Below are 14745 nucleotides of genomic sequence, written 5' to 3' on the forward strand. Positions count from 1 at the left end.
TATATCATGTCACTCAACTCAGCAGCATTGTCCTAAACTGCAACTGGAGCTCAGGCTGGTAAGATGGAGATTTATGGGTATGACATTCACAAGCAAGCGAGCACATAACCTCCTATGGGACTCTGTATTTCTTTGGTTTAAATCTTGAGTTGCACTGAGTTATGTCGTGTTATTCCCTGCTCTCACTCAGACGAAACCTACACCCTCATATTATTGGGACCTGACATTTGCAGTAACGCAGATGCTTTGCCAGCTCCTGCCAACTGACCTCCACCTCAAAAAGTGACTCCAAGTTCATAGGTGGGATAGCCAATAGTGCATGAATAACTGCTTTAAGAATAACAAGTACACGATCAAGTCTATCACACTGGGGATCTGACTGCAAAGCCACACGTGTGCAAGACTTTCCCTCTCATTTATTATACTGCATGAAATGAAAAAGCATGTTGACGCTGACAGAAAATACATGCTGAGGCTGAAATCCAATAGTCAATTTGGGTGTCAGTATGTTTATGAAATTTTCTATATTCTCTAAATTGCTATTACACATGCATTTGGCACTATGGGGGAAAATATACTAATCTGGTCACCATCTTACCCTGGGCACCAAAAATACTGTGGCAAGTTCAAACTACTGGCATGTCATGTCATATTTAATCAGCTGTGGTGTACGTCATGTAAAGTCATGTCTCTTCTCTATAATTTTTTCCGATGGCTATTAAAAAAAAAAAAAAAAAAGCCTCTAGTGGTCAACAGCAGCAGCAGAGGCACGGAGAATGCTGAGGAGGGATTTTGTTTTGAAAAGAAAGGGCATGGTGATGCATCTCCACTCATCTTTTGGTGTTTAACACTGAGAAAGAGATCATTCTACCTGAAGCACTTCCAATCAGTCATGCGGACGCTCACTATTATCTGCTATGAAGAAAAGATCACCTACCACCATTTTTTTTCAGAGATTGACAATAAGAAATGACCTTGACAACACACCTCTAGATTAAGTCATAATCACCCAGTAGTGCGGTGTCTTTGCAAAAAGTCAGTCAATTTCCCACCATCTTTATGTGACCATCTTAGTGTGCCTGTGAAAACACTTTGGGGGGGGGGGTGCGGCATACTTATGAGACATAAACATTTACAGTGCGTTAAAAGTTTAAGGAGCAGGGATGGCTCCAATCAGTTAACAGACTTTGCATAATTTATATTTGTCCATCACCAAGTGCCACAGAGGGCAATTTGGTCGCTCTAGGTCACAATCTAAAACTGCCATCAAATCAATGTATGTGCTACTGGGGCTGGGTACCGAATTCAATACTTTTTAGGCACCAACCGAATTGCCTCTATAGTATTGAATATCGAAAAATGCCTCGTCATTCAATAACAAATTTCAATACCTAAGGAGTAAATCTCCTCAGGGTCAGTGAGCCACTAAGCATGCAGCTTGCTTCTACCAAGATCTAATAATGCTGCTGATTGGCTGTCTAACGTTACCAGTTGTAGAGGCATGCAGGAAAAACTGTAAGTTACACACAGAGACAGGGTTCATGTAGTAGAAATAAAAAATAAAGAAAAAGATGTGTGCTGTAATGTGTAATTTATTTTTGATAAAATGGATTTTATAAAATTGGTATTGAAAAAAGTATCGTTCAGAAACCTGTATCAAAGTCACGGTATTGGTATCGAACATTTTTGAATAATACCCAGCCCTATGTGCTACAAATAGATTAATTTAGCATTATACAGGACCTACAATAGACCATTCAAATATACTTGGACACCATAATATATTTCCACACTTCCGGTCAGGTACAGTATATGCATCGAATCTCCAGCATGTGTTGAATTTATCCGGTGCATGTTCTACCTGAAGCGCCCCGCAGCTGACACGGCACGTGGTAAGTGCATTGCTCTGTGTGAAATGAATGGCACTTCCAGCTTAAGCCAACATACCAACACTGCAAACCTTGTTGAGAAGTTAACTTTGTATTTCAGTAACCCCAGAGATGTGAAACTGCTTGAGATAGTAGCAGGGCTCATGGGAGATGCCTCATTAACCTGGATCCAGACTAGGCCTTGCAGACGTCATGTTCATTGGTAGAGAGTGGCAACTGCAGCGTCTGTGTTTCAGAGCATTATCACCATTACATTACATCGGCAGATCATTTTGCCCAAAGAGACTTTTTCCCACTATTAATGGATGCCCTGCTCTGCTACCTGAAGTACACTGTCAGCCACTGTGTGTTATAAGCTGAATATTAAGCTGAAGCTATATCAGTGCTATGACAAATCTAACAAAACAGACAAGATGACTCCTCAAACAGTGCTCTAAACGTTGCCTTAACTTTGTGTGCGAGGGCACTGGAGCAGATGTATTATCACAAAAAAGTCAATAGCTGAGATAAAACCCATATAAAAACAAGTAATCTGTATGTAGAGTTTGGGTCATGTCCTAAAAAAATATGTTTATGTAAATGAATGCATTTGTGTACTAGAAAGCACTAGAATGTAAAACACTTTAAAAAGCAACTTCACTGACTTTTCTGTGTGTGCATCATTTGGATGTTACATTCAGCATAGAGGATCATTATACCATCATGTTTGAGAGGAAAATGTATAAAATATGTATGAGGTATTCTGATTTACAACTCATAACATTTCCACTCAGTATGCCTAATTCATTCAAACCTAACACGCACCAGCGCATGAATGCACACAACAAACTCATCGTCCTCAGAGTGAACAGCATGAATCCAAATAAATGACATTATCAACTGAGATCATCTTTCTTCAACAGTGTGCACTGGAACAGGGGAAAATCCACCCTTAACTTCAAATCGGTATAAGTATTTCAATTCTTGTGACTAGTTTTTTGTATGAACACTGAATACACACATTTATTTTAAGGCAGCACAAAGACCTTTCGCTGGCTGCAATTGACCGATACTGTTGCTATGCCTGTCAATTTTTCGGTTTAAGCACTGCACATATATCATTTACAAGCCAAGATGGCGATGGCTGGAGTCACTGGGATCTGCCCACTTTGAGCTTCATTTTGGCTCTTCACAAACATATGGGTAACGTCACAGAGACTATGTCCGTATTTTATGCAGTCTATACAGCTGAAAAACACACTTAATCTAATAAAACACAGGCCTCTAATGTTTTAAAATACCGAATATCACAAACAAATCCAACCCTTGACAGGCCTGCTGTGCCTAATTACTGTTGCTAAGATTAGCATTGTACAATCACTGTTCAGGGAAAGGGTCAATTATTTCATGAGTTCATATCTCCTACTAATGCGTGCTTAGTCTTACATAATCATAATAGAATTGCTACTTCAATCAAAGTAAGGACAGGCCAAAGCAGGTCAGTTTATTAAAAGTTCTGACAATTTTAAACCGGTCCATAAAAGAACAGCAATAAAGTAGACCAGCATTTCACATTATTATTATTATTATTATTATTATGCCACAGTGTCCCAAACTAGTACCTCCGTCTAAGACTAAAAATTAGACAACTCTATTTTCAAGCAGTCATACGGAGCATCAGCGCAGTTTATCAAGCTGTCAAAAATTACAATTTAACCAGCCGTCTAGCCTGCTTGGACCATATCAAATGACCGCTCAATTAAATTAAAGTGCATAGGGTTGCCTGTCTCACCGCTGGGTTTTCCAGGCCTTAACTGTGGCTTACACAGCTGTTTCTATCCTCTTCTTCATCAGATACAATGGGAGGGGCCCCTGAAAGCAAGGCTGTCTGTGCTACGACCAGACCATGAGGCAACTCCATGCATATCGATCCATCTTTACTGAAACAGATGCAGTACATGCGTGTACATTCCCAGATATGTTAAATTGGCAAGTTGCCACCTCCCCGGGCACTGTATTGTTTTTTTGAGCCAGATTATTTAACTGCATGTTCTAGATTAATTACATGCTAAAGGGGAAAGACAAAAACGTTTTCATAAATATTGGGGGGAAAATACCGTTACATAAGCCTTGATTAGAAAACCGCATTGTACGGCATTTTTAACATCACAGCTTGTTGAGAAAATTGAGAATGAACTGCTTCAATCTAGTTTTTTCATGCGTTTGCCCGCTCTTAATTTAGAAAATAAAATTAACCAAACCACAATATCATCAAAAAGCTTTGCCGCTGGTAATAGATCAAGTTACAAAAGCTGTAATGAGGGAAGGTCACGCATGGCTGCATGTTTCTGTGGTACTGGTGTCTCTACATGTGTGTGGGATCATCCGCGTTATGTGTGCATATTTTGTGATAGTTGTGTCAGCGGGTGTGTGACAGGCGTGTTTGTGAGTGCACATAGTCTCAAATGTTTGCTCGATGTGTTTATTACCCTCTCAGATCTACAGCATGACTCATATTTCATGTCACATTTAGCACAGCTTTGAGAAGGAAGAGAAAGTCCGCTGGTGAATGGTGGTGGAGGGGCCCACAAGATCTCAAGCAAGACAGACATTCTTGCATCTTGAACATGGAAGGGGACAGTGAAAGGGGGAGAGGGGGTCCCCTTAACTGATAAACACAGTGGACATCTACTGGTGTTTGGCCCAGTGGACAGGAAACACCAACAGTCTGATCCAACCGTTTGGAACGTTTGGTTTTCTTTGAGTCCAACCTCTTGGTGGCGCCCCAGGGGAGTCTGGAAGTATATATCATCTGGCCAGCCGCTGGGCAAGCCCTGCTTGCCTCCATCACTTTTTCCACTTTGAGAAATTGCCTGAATCCCTGCTGTATTTGGATAGCTTGAAGGATTGCTTTCTTGTTATTTCTGAGACTAAATGGTCTGAAAATTGAAAAGACGATACTCCAAATTGTTAGAGCTGGTAAATGTTTTGCAATCACCATAAATAAATGCTCCAAAAGGACAACTGCCAATGCTGTGTTAGGTGTAGATTGATATAACTCGCTTTAAACCCTGGATAATTAAACAAAAGACAATAATTGCTATTTTAATTCAGAAAGAAAGAGAATCCATCTACAGTAGATGATGGACTTGTGCTTAGGGACTGTAGAAAAGGATTTGGGGTGTAAGGATTTTTTGTTGTGCTAACTTTTCAACTTTCCTTGTGAGATTCATTATATGAAAGAAAAAAAAAAAAAGAGATCTAATGGTTATATCAAAAAGGTGGCTTTCATGTTCACCATGGGTCATAAGGGTGCATTTTGAAATATGCAGAGGACAACAGTCCTGTCTCAAAGTCCTGATACAGATATGCCCATGTTGAGAAACACAAAACATGTGGATATTATAAGCGAGTGAGGCGGGTTGACTTGAGTTTTTTTCACCAGCGTATGCAATCAACACGAGCCAGAGCCGGTGCCTGGGCCCAGTTCACACATGCAGTGTTTCTGTTCATTTAGTTGCTCATGGTTCAAACATAGAGAATGGATGGAATATTTAGTAAATGGGATGCCAACATCTGTTTGCCATATAATAGGCAATATATTGGGCTCATTTTCATTCCCAATGTGAGAATTGATGGTGCAAATTGAGGAAATGTATGTTCTATTAAGATAATTTTTTTTAATTTGGGTACGTCATCTAAATTTGCTTTGCCTTGTAGTCAATGGTTACGTTTATACTAATACTTTATACTATTTTACAGTACCATTTTAAGATATCTGGGGCAAGGTGTTGCATTTTTATTTTTTTTTTAAAAATAAAAAATTTTATTATTTTTTTAAGATTTTTAATGGGCATTTCTGTCTTTAATGATAGGACAGCTCAGACATGAAAGGGAAAAGAGAGGGGGAAGACATGCAGGAAAACCGTCACAGGTCGGACTCAAACCCTGGACCTTCTGCATCGAGGAATGAACCTCTATATATGTGCACATGCTCTACCAACTGAGCTAACCGGCCACAGGTGTTGTATTTTTTAAGGGGAGGATGAAATGAAAATATTAATAATTTGGAGGGTCTGAAGGCTACCTCAAAACATGAAAAATAATTTTCATACACTCCCTTGCAGGTTTGGGCTCAAAATGAAAATTACGTGGTGGTAAGCAGTCGTTGGACTTAAGAACTGAACATAACATGGAACAGCTCTAAGCTAATGCTGCCCTCAGTCTGTGTACTTACAGTAAATGATGCATACACACATATTATAAAATAAACAGACTCAGCAAACTCCATGCATTGTTTTCAAAATGAAATACATATTTTTAGGGATGCCCATGAATGGTGGCAAGACCATATTGACCATAGTTTGCATGTCAGGCACACGTTGGCAAAAGCATAGCTTCCTGCCGTGGCATGCCCCAGTGGTTCATTTTTTTGCACACCAGCCTGTTTTATTTGTAGTGCCTGTTTCTATTAGGCTGATGGAGTACAGAGCAGCAGCATCTGTGCCCTTAACCCCCCATCCTCCATGTCTGCTAGGGCTGAGAGGCCTGGGGCACAAAGCCACAGGCAGTGGGGAGGGAGGGGTGTAGGAGAGCATGTGGGGAGCGCCTCAGGGGTCCCTAGCTGTCTTTGCTTGTCTGGAGCCCAGAAGTTCCATGACACGGGTGAACGCTGGCATCGTCGTGCTTTACTGGTGATTTGAAATTGATGACAGACACTGGAAAATTATTCTTACATTCAAAACGAATGAAAAAAGAATTGTTTCATGGAGACAGGCATTGGGGGCTTAATAGCGTTCTAAATCAGAGAGCATGTACAATTTAGTTTGCATTTGACCTTTTTGCTAGCATCATGCCAATTATGCTTCACATATAGGAAATACTGACAATATATCAAAAGTTTCATCGGGGTACCTTCAGTAAGACTGGCTCGGAAAGAAATACAATATATTAAAAAGGGGCCCTGCGGAGTTTTCTTGTAAACAAACATGCATAGTCATTTTTTAAAGTATTTTAAATCCTACATCTATCTTTACATCGATGTTCACAAGGTAGCACCTGTAAGTCAATGGAACAATGTGAAACCATTGGGAATCTCCAATTGGGATTGAGATAACAGGGACCCACTGAAAAGTGAACCGTGAGATTTTTAGTGGCCATTGCATTCACAGAAATATCACCATATTGAACAGTAGACCAGCTGTTCCACAAGGGTGTCACATAGGAAAAGGTTCCCCTTGTCTATTAAAGTCTCTTTGAATATTGGTGGGTCAGGGATGAGTATGTGGGCTAAGGGAAGGGAAGGGTGAATTTAAGCCATCACAAAGGAGACTTCAGTAAGAGGATGACTGGAACTTTCAATCCAGTGTCAGAGGGCACCCAGCAGATGAGTCGTCTTTTGTGGAAGATTTGCCACCCAGCTCTGACAGAGGAGCAGTGGATCCTGGGAGAAGGAGTATCAAAGGGAACCAACAGCAATGAGTCCCCTCATGCACTGAAGGTTACAGGGTAATGGAAGGACGGGTAATGTTTTATCACCCACACCAAAGTGACCCTTTAAAAAGTTGAAGACATAAGAAGTTGCAGACATTCAGATACTCGACAGGCCTACTAATCATGCTTCTTAATTCTTTCTCTCAATATTTAAACAACAAATTTGCTTCCACACAGGAGTAAAAAAGACAGCATCTACATGAGAAAACTACAAAATGGATGTGCTGCAAAGAATCAGACCTTCCCTCAAACATCATGCCCCAGTAGATACATAGAGGTTCAAGACGTTTTACAGCAGCACATCCAACAAGGAAACCATTCAACTGTAATCAAACAACTTGAGTGACATCCATTGACAAAGAGCTTATTGAAGCACTATCTTAAAAAGGCACAAAACCACACTGGAATAATTTTGCTCCACCTCTAACAGTTTGAATGTCATTGTCCAACATGATGCTTTGATGATGCAGAACGTGCAATGAACCCTAAAGGGAAACCATTTATTCTCTAACGAACGCAGCCTATTATTGGAGCAAATGCATGTTACATAAAAATGGGAGACAATTATTTTATTCATTTGTGGGGTGTGTGCCGTTATGTTGTGGTGATGGAAACCCCTTCATTCAACTCCAAGTAGTAACCATGGAAGCTGCCAAGACAGGATCTCCAAACTTCCTACTTTATTCCACACAAAATGATGATCGGAGGATCACCGCCAGGAAATGTTCAAGGACACATGAGACGGACCATAAGGCACGAGTGTTTCAATTCATTCTCCTCCATTCCTTTGGCCCTGTCCCTATTCTCCTAGCCTGAGGTACTTCAATCTCCAGTGTGACAATCACATATAAAAATCATGCCATCTCCTCTCCATTCAAAGTGTCCCCTCAGGTTAATGTATAGTAAAAGGAGAAAAAGTGTGCCACCCTTTCAAACCCCACAGTCATTACAAGTGCTTTCGGCTGGCATGCCCCATCATCTGCCATAAAACCTGCTGTGTCAAAAGGTATAAAGAGACCATCTGTGCTATTTCCAGCATCCTGCCCTTTAGAATAAACCTTGTGTGAGAATAGAAAATTAGAGCAAATGCACCACTTCTGATGATTCATCGTGATAAATCACGTCATGTTAATTTATTGGTACTGATGCAAAAGCTGAGCTGAATGAGTCAAGCTTTTCATGCATAATACGAGTACAGTACATTATGCTCATGATTTACATGTAGATACCATTTTAAGCTATTTGGCAACAATCAAAAGCATTATTGCCTATTCTCCGTTGCCTCCAGGCGAGGCTTCCCAGGCTCCAGCTTTTGTCTACGGCCTCAGTCACTCACAAAGGCAGCCTAACCTGACTCACCTAACCAAAAGCAGCTGGCCGCAGTGGCTACCTGGAAGTCTGCTTAGCTTTACCTAGCACTCAGTAATTACATGGCCATTAGGGAACCTCCCAGCCCCAAACCACACAGAGGGCTAAATTCAAAATCTTTCAGTGATTAATTACCAGTTGCCCACCGAGTTGAGGATATCTGAGGGGATTGGCACAACTGTAACTGTATCAGGCCACTGGGATTACACACATTGTGAGGCGAAAATGGGGAGTGGACCCCAGCTTGGCCACAAGGAGTTGAAAAGGAGTGATTAGGTTGAGAATATTGTGGGCTGTGTGTGTGTGTGTGTGTGTGTGTGTGTGTGTGTGTGTGTGTGTGTGTGTGTGTGTGTGTGTGTGTGTGTGTGTGTGTGCGTACGTGTGTAGGTTTGCCTCTGCTCAAGTGAATCAAATCTGAACGTGACTAAGCAAGACAAACTGATATTGCTGCATCTGCTTCTGGTTTTATTTTGAAATCTTAAAACATAACAGCCAGCTGATATGACCCCCTGCTGCCCCCATGCCTGTGATAACCAGCGTTGAGTGTTTAGTGGGGGGAAAACAAAGTCCCGCATATTACAAGTTGTATGTTTTCTCAGGAGCACTTGGGTTGGTGTTTAGCTGCCGGGCTTTTTGAAGCGTTAACGTCAAGAAATGCTGCAGAGTGGGAAAGGGGGAAATAGGGGAGGGGGCGTTTGAGGTGTTTGGGTGAGTAAACAGGGAAAGAGCAAAGCACCAGTGCTTGCTGACTGCACATTTTATTATAGTCCCATTAAACAACAGGCCCTGCTTGGAATGAAGATCCCAGGGGAGGAGAAGGTACACAAAAATGAAAAACAAAACTTTCCGCTAATGTTGAAACAATTATTAGACTTGCTTCACGGTGTGGCACACTGAGTGGGTGTGACTTCAGATATTTCACACCATCTTGGTTTGACAGGTTTTATTTTCCCCTTAGACCCAAGACTATTTACACCAAATGTGGGATGCGAAAACTCAGGATGCAGTCCAGAAAAACTGATAAGGGTTCAACATGAAAAACGTGGCGCTTGTAAAAACCTGGCGTCTACATTACCCACAGTTCAACTCGAACCGCCGACAGTTTAGTAGCAGATTCAGGTGTGTTATACTAGTCATGGCTAATGTAGCCTCGTGCCACAAGCCTCAAGCAGAGATGAGGTGCGGCCTTCAGAGGTCTGTCAAGCTTACTTTACACCAACTCCACACCACCAGATGTCTTCCATTTTTAAACCTGTAGTCTTCAGCCCCAACTGACACCGACTCAAGTGACATTACTTAAGACAATTTTTTTTTTTTTTTTTTTTTTTTTTTTTTTAAACAAAACAAAAAATCAACATGCTAGCAGTGCCAGAAGAAAAGTCACGGGATGACCAAAGTCAGTTACATAAATTCTCTGAGCACAGTGAATGTTTGTAAAACATTCCATGGCCATCCATCTAATAGTTGTCAAAATATTTCAGTCTGGATCAAATTGGTTGACCGCCCAACCAACAGCCAACACTGGCATCCCTAGAGCCATGACGCTAGCCAAAAACTATCTCAGATCCAAAACCCAATCACAGCCAAGGCTTGAAAATGCTTTTAGTCACTCAGAAGATAATAACTGAGTGCTAAATGACAGCAATATCAGATAATGTTAGAATGACAAATGGCACCAGAAAAAAAAAACCGTTACCTTCATTAACCAAGAATTATATCAACATGAATAAAATATACTTTAAGTTCATGACTTTCTCTGATAAAAGACGGGACAAACTTCCGATGATTCAGAAACAACCTATAAAATATCCTAAAGCTATATGGACCATTGCTCTCTCTTTGCAACCACTCCATCTTCCTTGACAGCAATAAAGTGAAGACTGTGAAAAGCACATTACGGTCCTCCCCTCAAAGAAAAAAAAAAAAAAAAAAAAAAAGGAACCACATCTGAGCGACTGTGCCACAGGCTGTCTCCCAGACAGAAGAGAGGATAAATATTCAGTGAACCCATTCAGCATTCATATAAAGATATGTGGCCTGAAAAAGCCCACTCCAAACTAAAGCATTAACAAAGTATGGTAGAAGTTGCATGTGTACAGTAATACACTTAAGCTGCATGAATGTTACAATATTAAATACACTATATAATTCAAAGCATACTAATGATGTATGTGTTTCTATGTAACCATAGTTAAAACATAAAGAAAATTGGAATAAGTACTGGACATAAAGCATTTGAGTGCCAGCTCAGTGCCGCCTTGGTTTTAGCATCGCCGCGCTTCATTTGATGCGAAATGTTTTCATTGTTTTATTTCTGCCCTTTACAGAGATGTGGTGGAAGAAAAACAAATAGCAGACATATGATAGGGATTGAGAACAGAGAGCAGCATGATTGTGAGAGTCTCATTATGGTTAATACTTTCAGTACTTGTGGCTCATTAATTCAGGCATTTCCACTCAGCAGATGACTCATTCGCAATTGATAAACCACTTTTGAAAACTAAAAAAAAATATTTGGCATTCATTTCATACTTTCACATGTCTTGTTTCCGCTTTCACCTATGTCTGATTATGATACTAATGCTTTGATTGTGTTGCTGTATGTGTGTACCCCCCACCCCACACCCCACCAACAGAGAGATTAGGGTTAACAACAGAACCGTCCCTGGCCTTTGTAAGGATTTAGCATCCTGCCCAAGGACACTTCATTCCTGCAGCACAGATGCTTTCCGCCACCTGGATTGCCCATCCAAAAATCGAAACCGCAAAGGCTACTCTGCACAATGTCACAACCATGCCCTTTCCAGAGAGGTCACCTACAGTATGTTCACACTTACTGTATTACATTCCCAGCTGGAGTTGACTGAGGCTGTCATACGGACAGGTCCCTCTGCATCGGACTTTCAAAAGTTGTGAAAACATGTCAGTTTCCTGCAGCATGTAGCCTACCCAGTGCACTGCAGTTACACAGGCTGCAGCAGTCTACCAGAAACAACAGTAATGTTCACATGTGCCTCATTGAGAGCACGATTCACTGCCAATAACGTGTTATTTACAAAGGCAAGACAGTACACTTCATTCTGATTTCATGGACTCCTTTTAACCGAATTGAGAGGGGCTGAGGAGCCTGTTTGACAAGCCTTTGATATTCTGGGAACCGGGGATTGTCAGTGGCAGACTTTTTTTTTTTTTAAAGAATTGTGGACATGAAAAACTGCACAAATCATGAAGAGGAGCAAATGTTTCAAATATAAATATCTTAAAGAAATTACCATATGAATTTGTGTCCCATGAAAAACAAGTATCTCCGACATTTGAACTGTTCATGAGTTAAGGAAAACATCCCTGTTTTCAGATTTTCTAAATGGTTTATTTAGCGTAATAAGTGGAAAAGTTTTCTCAACCCATTATCTGACAAATTTAAAATCATCAACTTTGGAGATGCATGGTTTTCATTCAACAGATGCTATTCCTTTGACCCACACCAGATTGAAAATGCTATAAGATACAATAAATGAAGATGCAAGACTTTCGTCTTGATTTTCTCATTCTTACTGGACCTGTCAATCACATATTGAGAAGCAGCATTGACTGATTTCTCCCAACAACTTCTGCCAGTGATGCACAATAGTAAATGTCATAGTATGATTTCAAAGTCAGACAAACTGATTTTACAGCTCAAATTGTGCAGCATTGCCTCGAAACATCCTCAAGCAACATCTCTACCACACTGATGCACTGACTAGCCCGACCTCGACTGCCTCCCAAAATGATCAGAATGCTGACCCACACTGAAGGAATAAATGTTTCCATCTACTGGTGGGAAATGTGAATTTCAACATTGGAAAAGTGAGCAGACAACATCACACAAGTCAAACAACCTCTCAGCACTTCTATGTATAGGTCGCTGTTAAATACCTTTCTTTCTGTTAAGTGTAATGGCCAGTCAGCTGTCTGCATCCTTCACAGCAGACACCCCCCCAAACTATCAACACTATCCAGGCAAACTGTCACATGGCATCAGTTTCAATGAAATAAACTAAGGACCTGATTCAGAAGGCTTCCATTCATTCTAACATCAACTTTGGTGTGAGTCAAACACAAGCAGGCTTAAAACACAACACCTCACACACCTGCAGACAACCACATGTCCAGAATGCATTATGGGAAAAGTAGTTTAATTTACCTGGAGGGCAGCTGCATTCAGGTCCTGCTTGTCTGGCAGTCCGAATCTTGACAAAATGTTCATAGGAGCGCTGAAATTGTAAAAGAATGCCATTTTCATTCATATGCACATGATGCTTGTATAAAAAGTAGGCTATTGGGGTTGTGTCAGTTTAAGGACAAGTAAAAGCGTACAAACAATTAGCAAAAGCAAGTGCAAGAGTCAATCTTACCTGTGAGAGGAGCTCATCCACTCTTTGCTCAATCAATGAATTAAAATGATCCATGGAGTAGCCAGGGGCTCGGATCAAGGTGTGCTCGTCATTCCCACTCTCCAAATCCACAACCCGGTTCTTCAAATCAGCTGTGTTAATGCTCAGAAGAATGCAAAAGGCGATGGACGCCACTGAGCACAAAGACGAGATAATGTTCAGCACTGTTGTGCCGCAATGTTGTCGCTTCTGAGGCGCCACTTCTTTCTCCATTTTTTCCACGCACTTAGATGCTCCTCTTGCCTCCGCGATCTCCATATTAACTACACCTACACGCGCTTGTTGGGAGCGAACTGCATCTGGCGCAGAGTCACGAATTTATGGCACACTGTTCTGTTCTGTGCAGTGTGCGTGCGTGTTTGTGTGTGTGTGTGTGTGTGTGTGTGTGTGTGTGTGTGTGTGTGTGTGTGTGTGTGTGTGTGTGTGTGTGTGTGTGTGTGTGCCTACGACGCGGCGTTTACGTACAGTGACTTGTGGTGACAGCGACAGAAGGATGAGTGGAGCGCCACTCCGCTCCAGCCAAAATCAAGTCTACCTGTACTGACGGCTCCTGAAAACTTGTTGCACTGAGCCCTGTGCACAGTAGCCTGCTGCAGAGGGAATTGCTATTATGCACAATAAAGTAGAAAGAGAGGCTGGGGGGAATCGAAGGCAACGCGCGTGTAGTGGACTCAGCATTGCCACTCGGAGCTTTTCCACGGTGCAGGCATGCTCCCCCTCATTACGGCAACAACACGCCTCCAATCTGCCCTGACTGATTAACATAATTTATTGACCCGCTCCTTTTGCGCTCCTACAGTCGAGCACAATTGCCATTAGTTGACATAAAGTGCAGTTATATTGTATTCCTGTCAGATCTCCAACAGAACGCTGCGTAAAGAGGCAATTAGTTGCATTTTGTAAAACATATGTTTTACTGTAAGGGCACTGCAAGACAGCAAATATAATAAATCATGCATGGGATTTTTATGTTGTTTAAAATTGAAGAACTGTATGTTCAGCAAGTTAATGTATGGTAACGTTAACGCATTGTTGTGGTCATGGCGCTGCGTAAAAACGCACGGAAATCTAAAAGCTCTCTTTCTATGGGTTGGGTGGATAGAGGCACTCGCTATACTGTCAAACATTAGACAAGAGCACATCTTATTGATCGCTTGTGTTCAGTGGACATCATTCAGAGAGAAGAGAGCCACGGAGAATGCCCAGCAGCGCTGGAGCAGAGATGCTGGCGTTTAGCGACCCCGCAGTCTGTGTCCCGTCTATATATGTATTTCGTGGATTTGGTAAACACTGTAGCAGTAACGTACACAAATCATCAGTGATTCACATGACATGATACTGGAAAAAAAACAAAAAAAAAACTAGGAAATTGTGGTAAAAGTCCCCCTGCCAGATGGTCCTAAGAAATTCCTGCAGGGTTCCAATTTCAAATACTGACAGAAGTGAAGAATGAGTCTAAATATTGTTGCGCTTTTCATCAACTCTAATACACGACCATGTCTAAATGGCACAATGATAATCTAATATATTTACGGGTCTCAGATAATCATCAGTACAAATATGGTTCCCTCTGCAACAGT

The 14745-nt window shown here is 41.3% G+C and overlaps 1 protein-coding gene across 22 annotated transcripts in view; it reads right to left on the reverse strand.

Annotated features, from left to right (window-relative positions):
- The window catches only part of LOC116039909 (collagen alpha-1(XXV) chain), a 152060-nt gene extending 138521 nt beyond the window's left edge, over window positions 1-13539 (reverse strand). For all 22 annotated transcript variants that reach the window (XM_035994043.1, XM_035994041.1, XM_035994038.1 and 19 more), the window contains exons 1-2: window positions 13127-13539; window positions 12916-12985 (exon numbers count right to left, since the gene is read on the reverse strand). In XM_035994043.1, the coding sequence (XP_035849936.1) occupies window positions 12916-12985; window positions 13127-13423 (367 nt within the window). In that variant the 5' untranslated portion in view covers window positions 13424-13539. The remainder of the gene's footprint in view (window positions 1-12915; window positions 12986-13126) is intronic.
- Window positions 13540-14745: the final 1206 nt, after the last annotated feature.

Source organism: Sander lucioperca, chromosome 17 (genome assembly GCF_008315115.2).
Source record: "Sander lucioperca isolate FBNREF2018 chromosome 17, SLUC_FBN_1.2, whole genome shotgun sequence".
Taxonomy (NCBI): Eukaryota; Metazoa; Chordata; class Actinopteri; order Perciformes; family Percidae; genus Sander; species Sander lucioperca.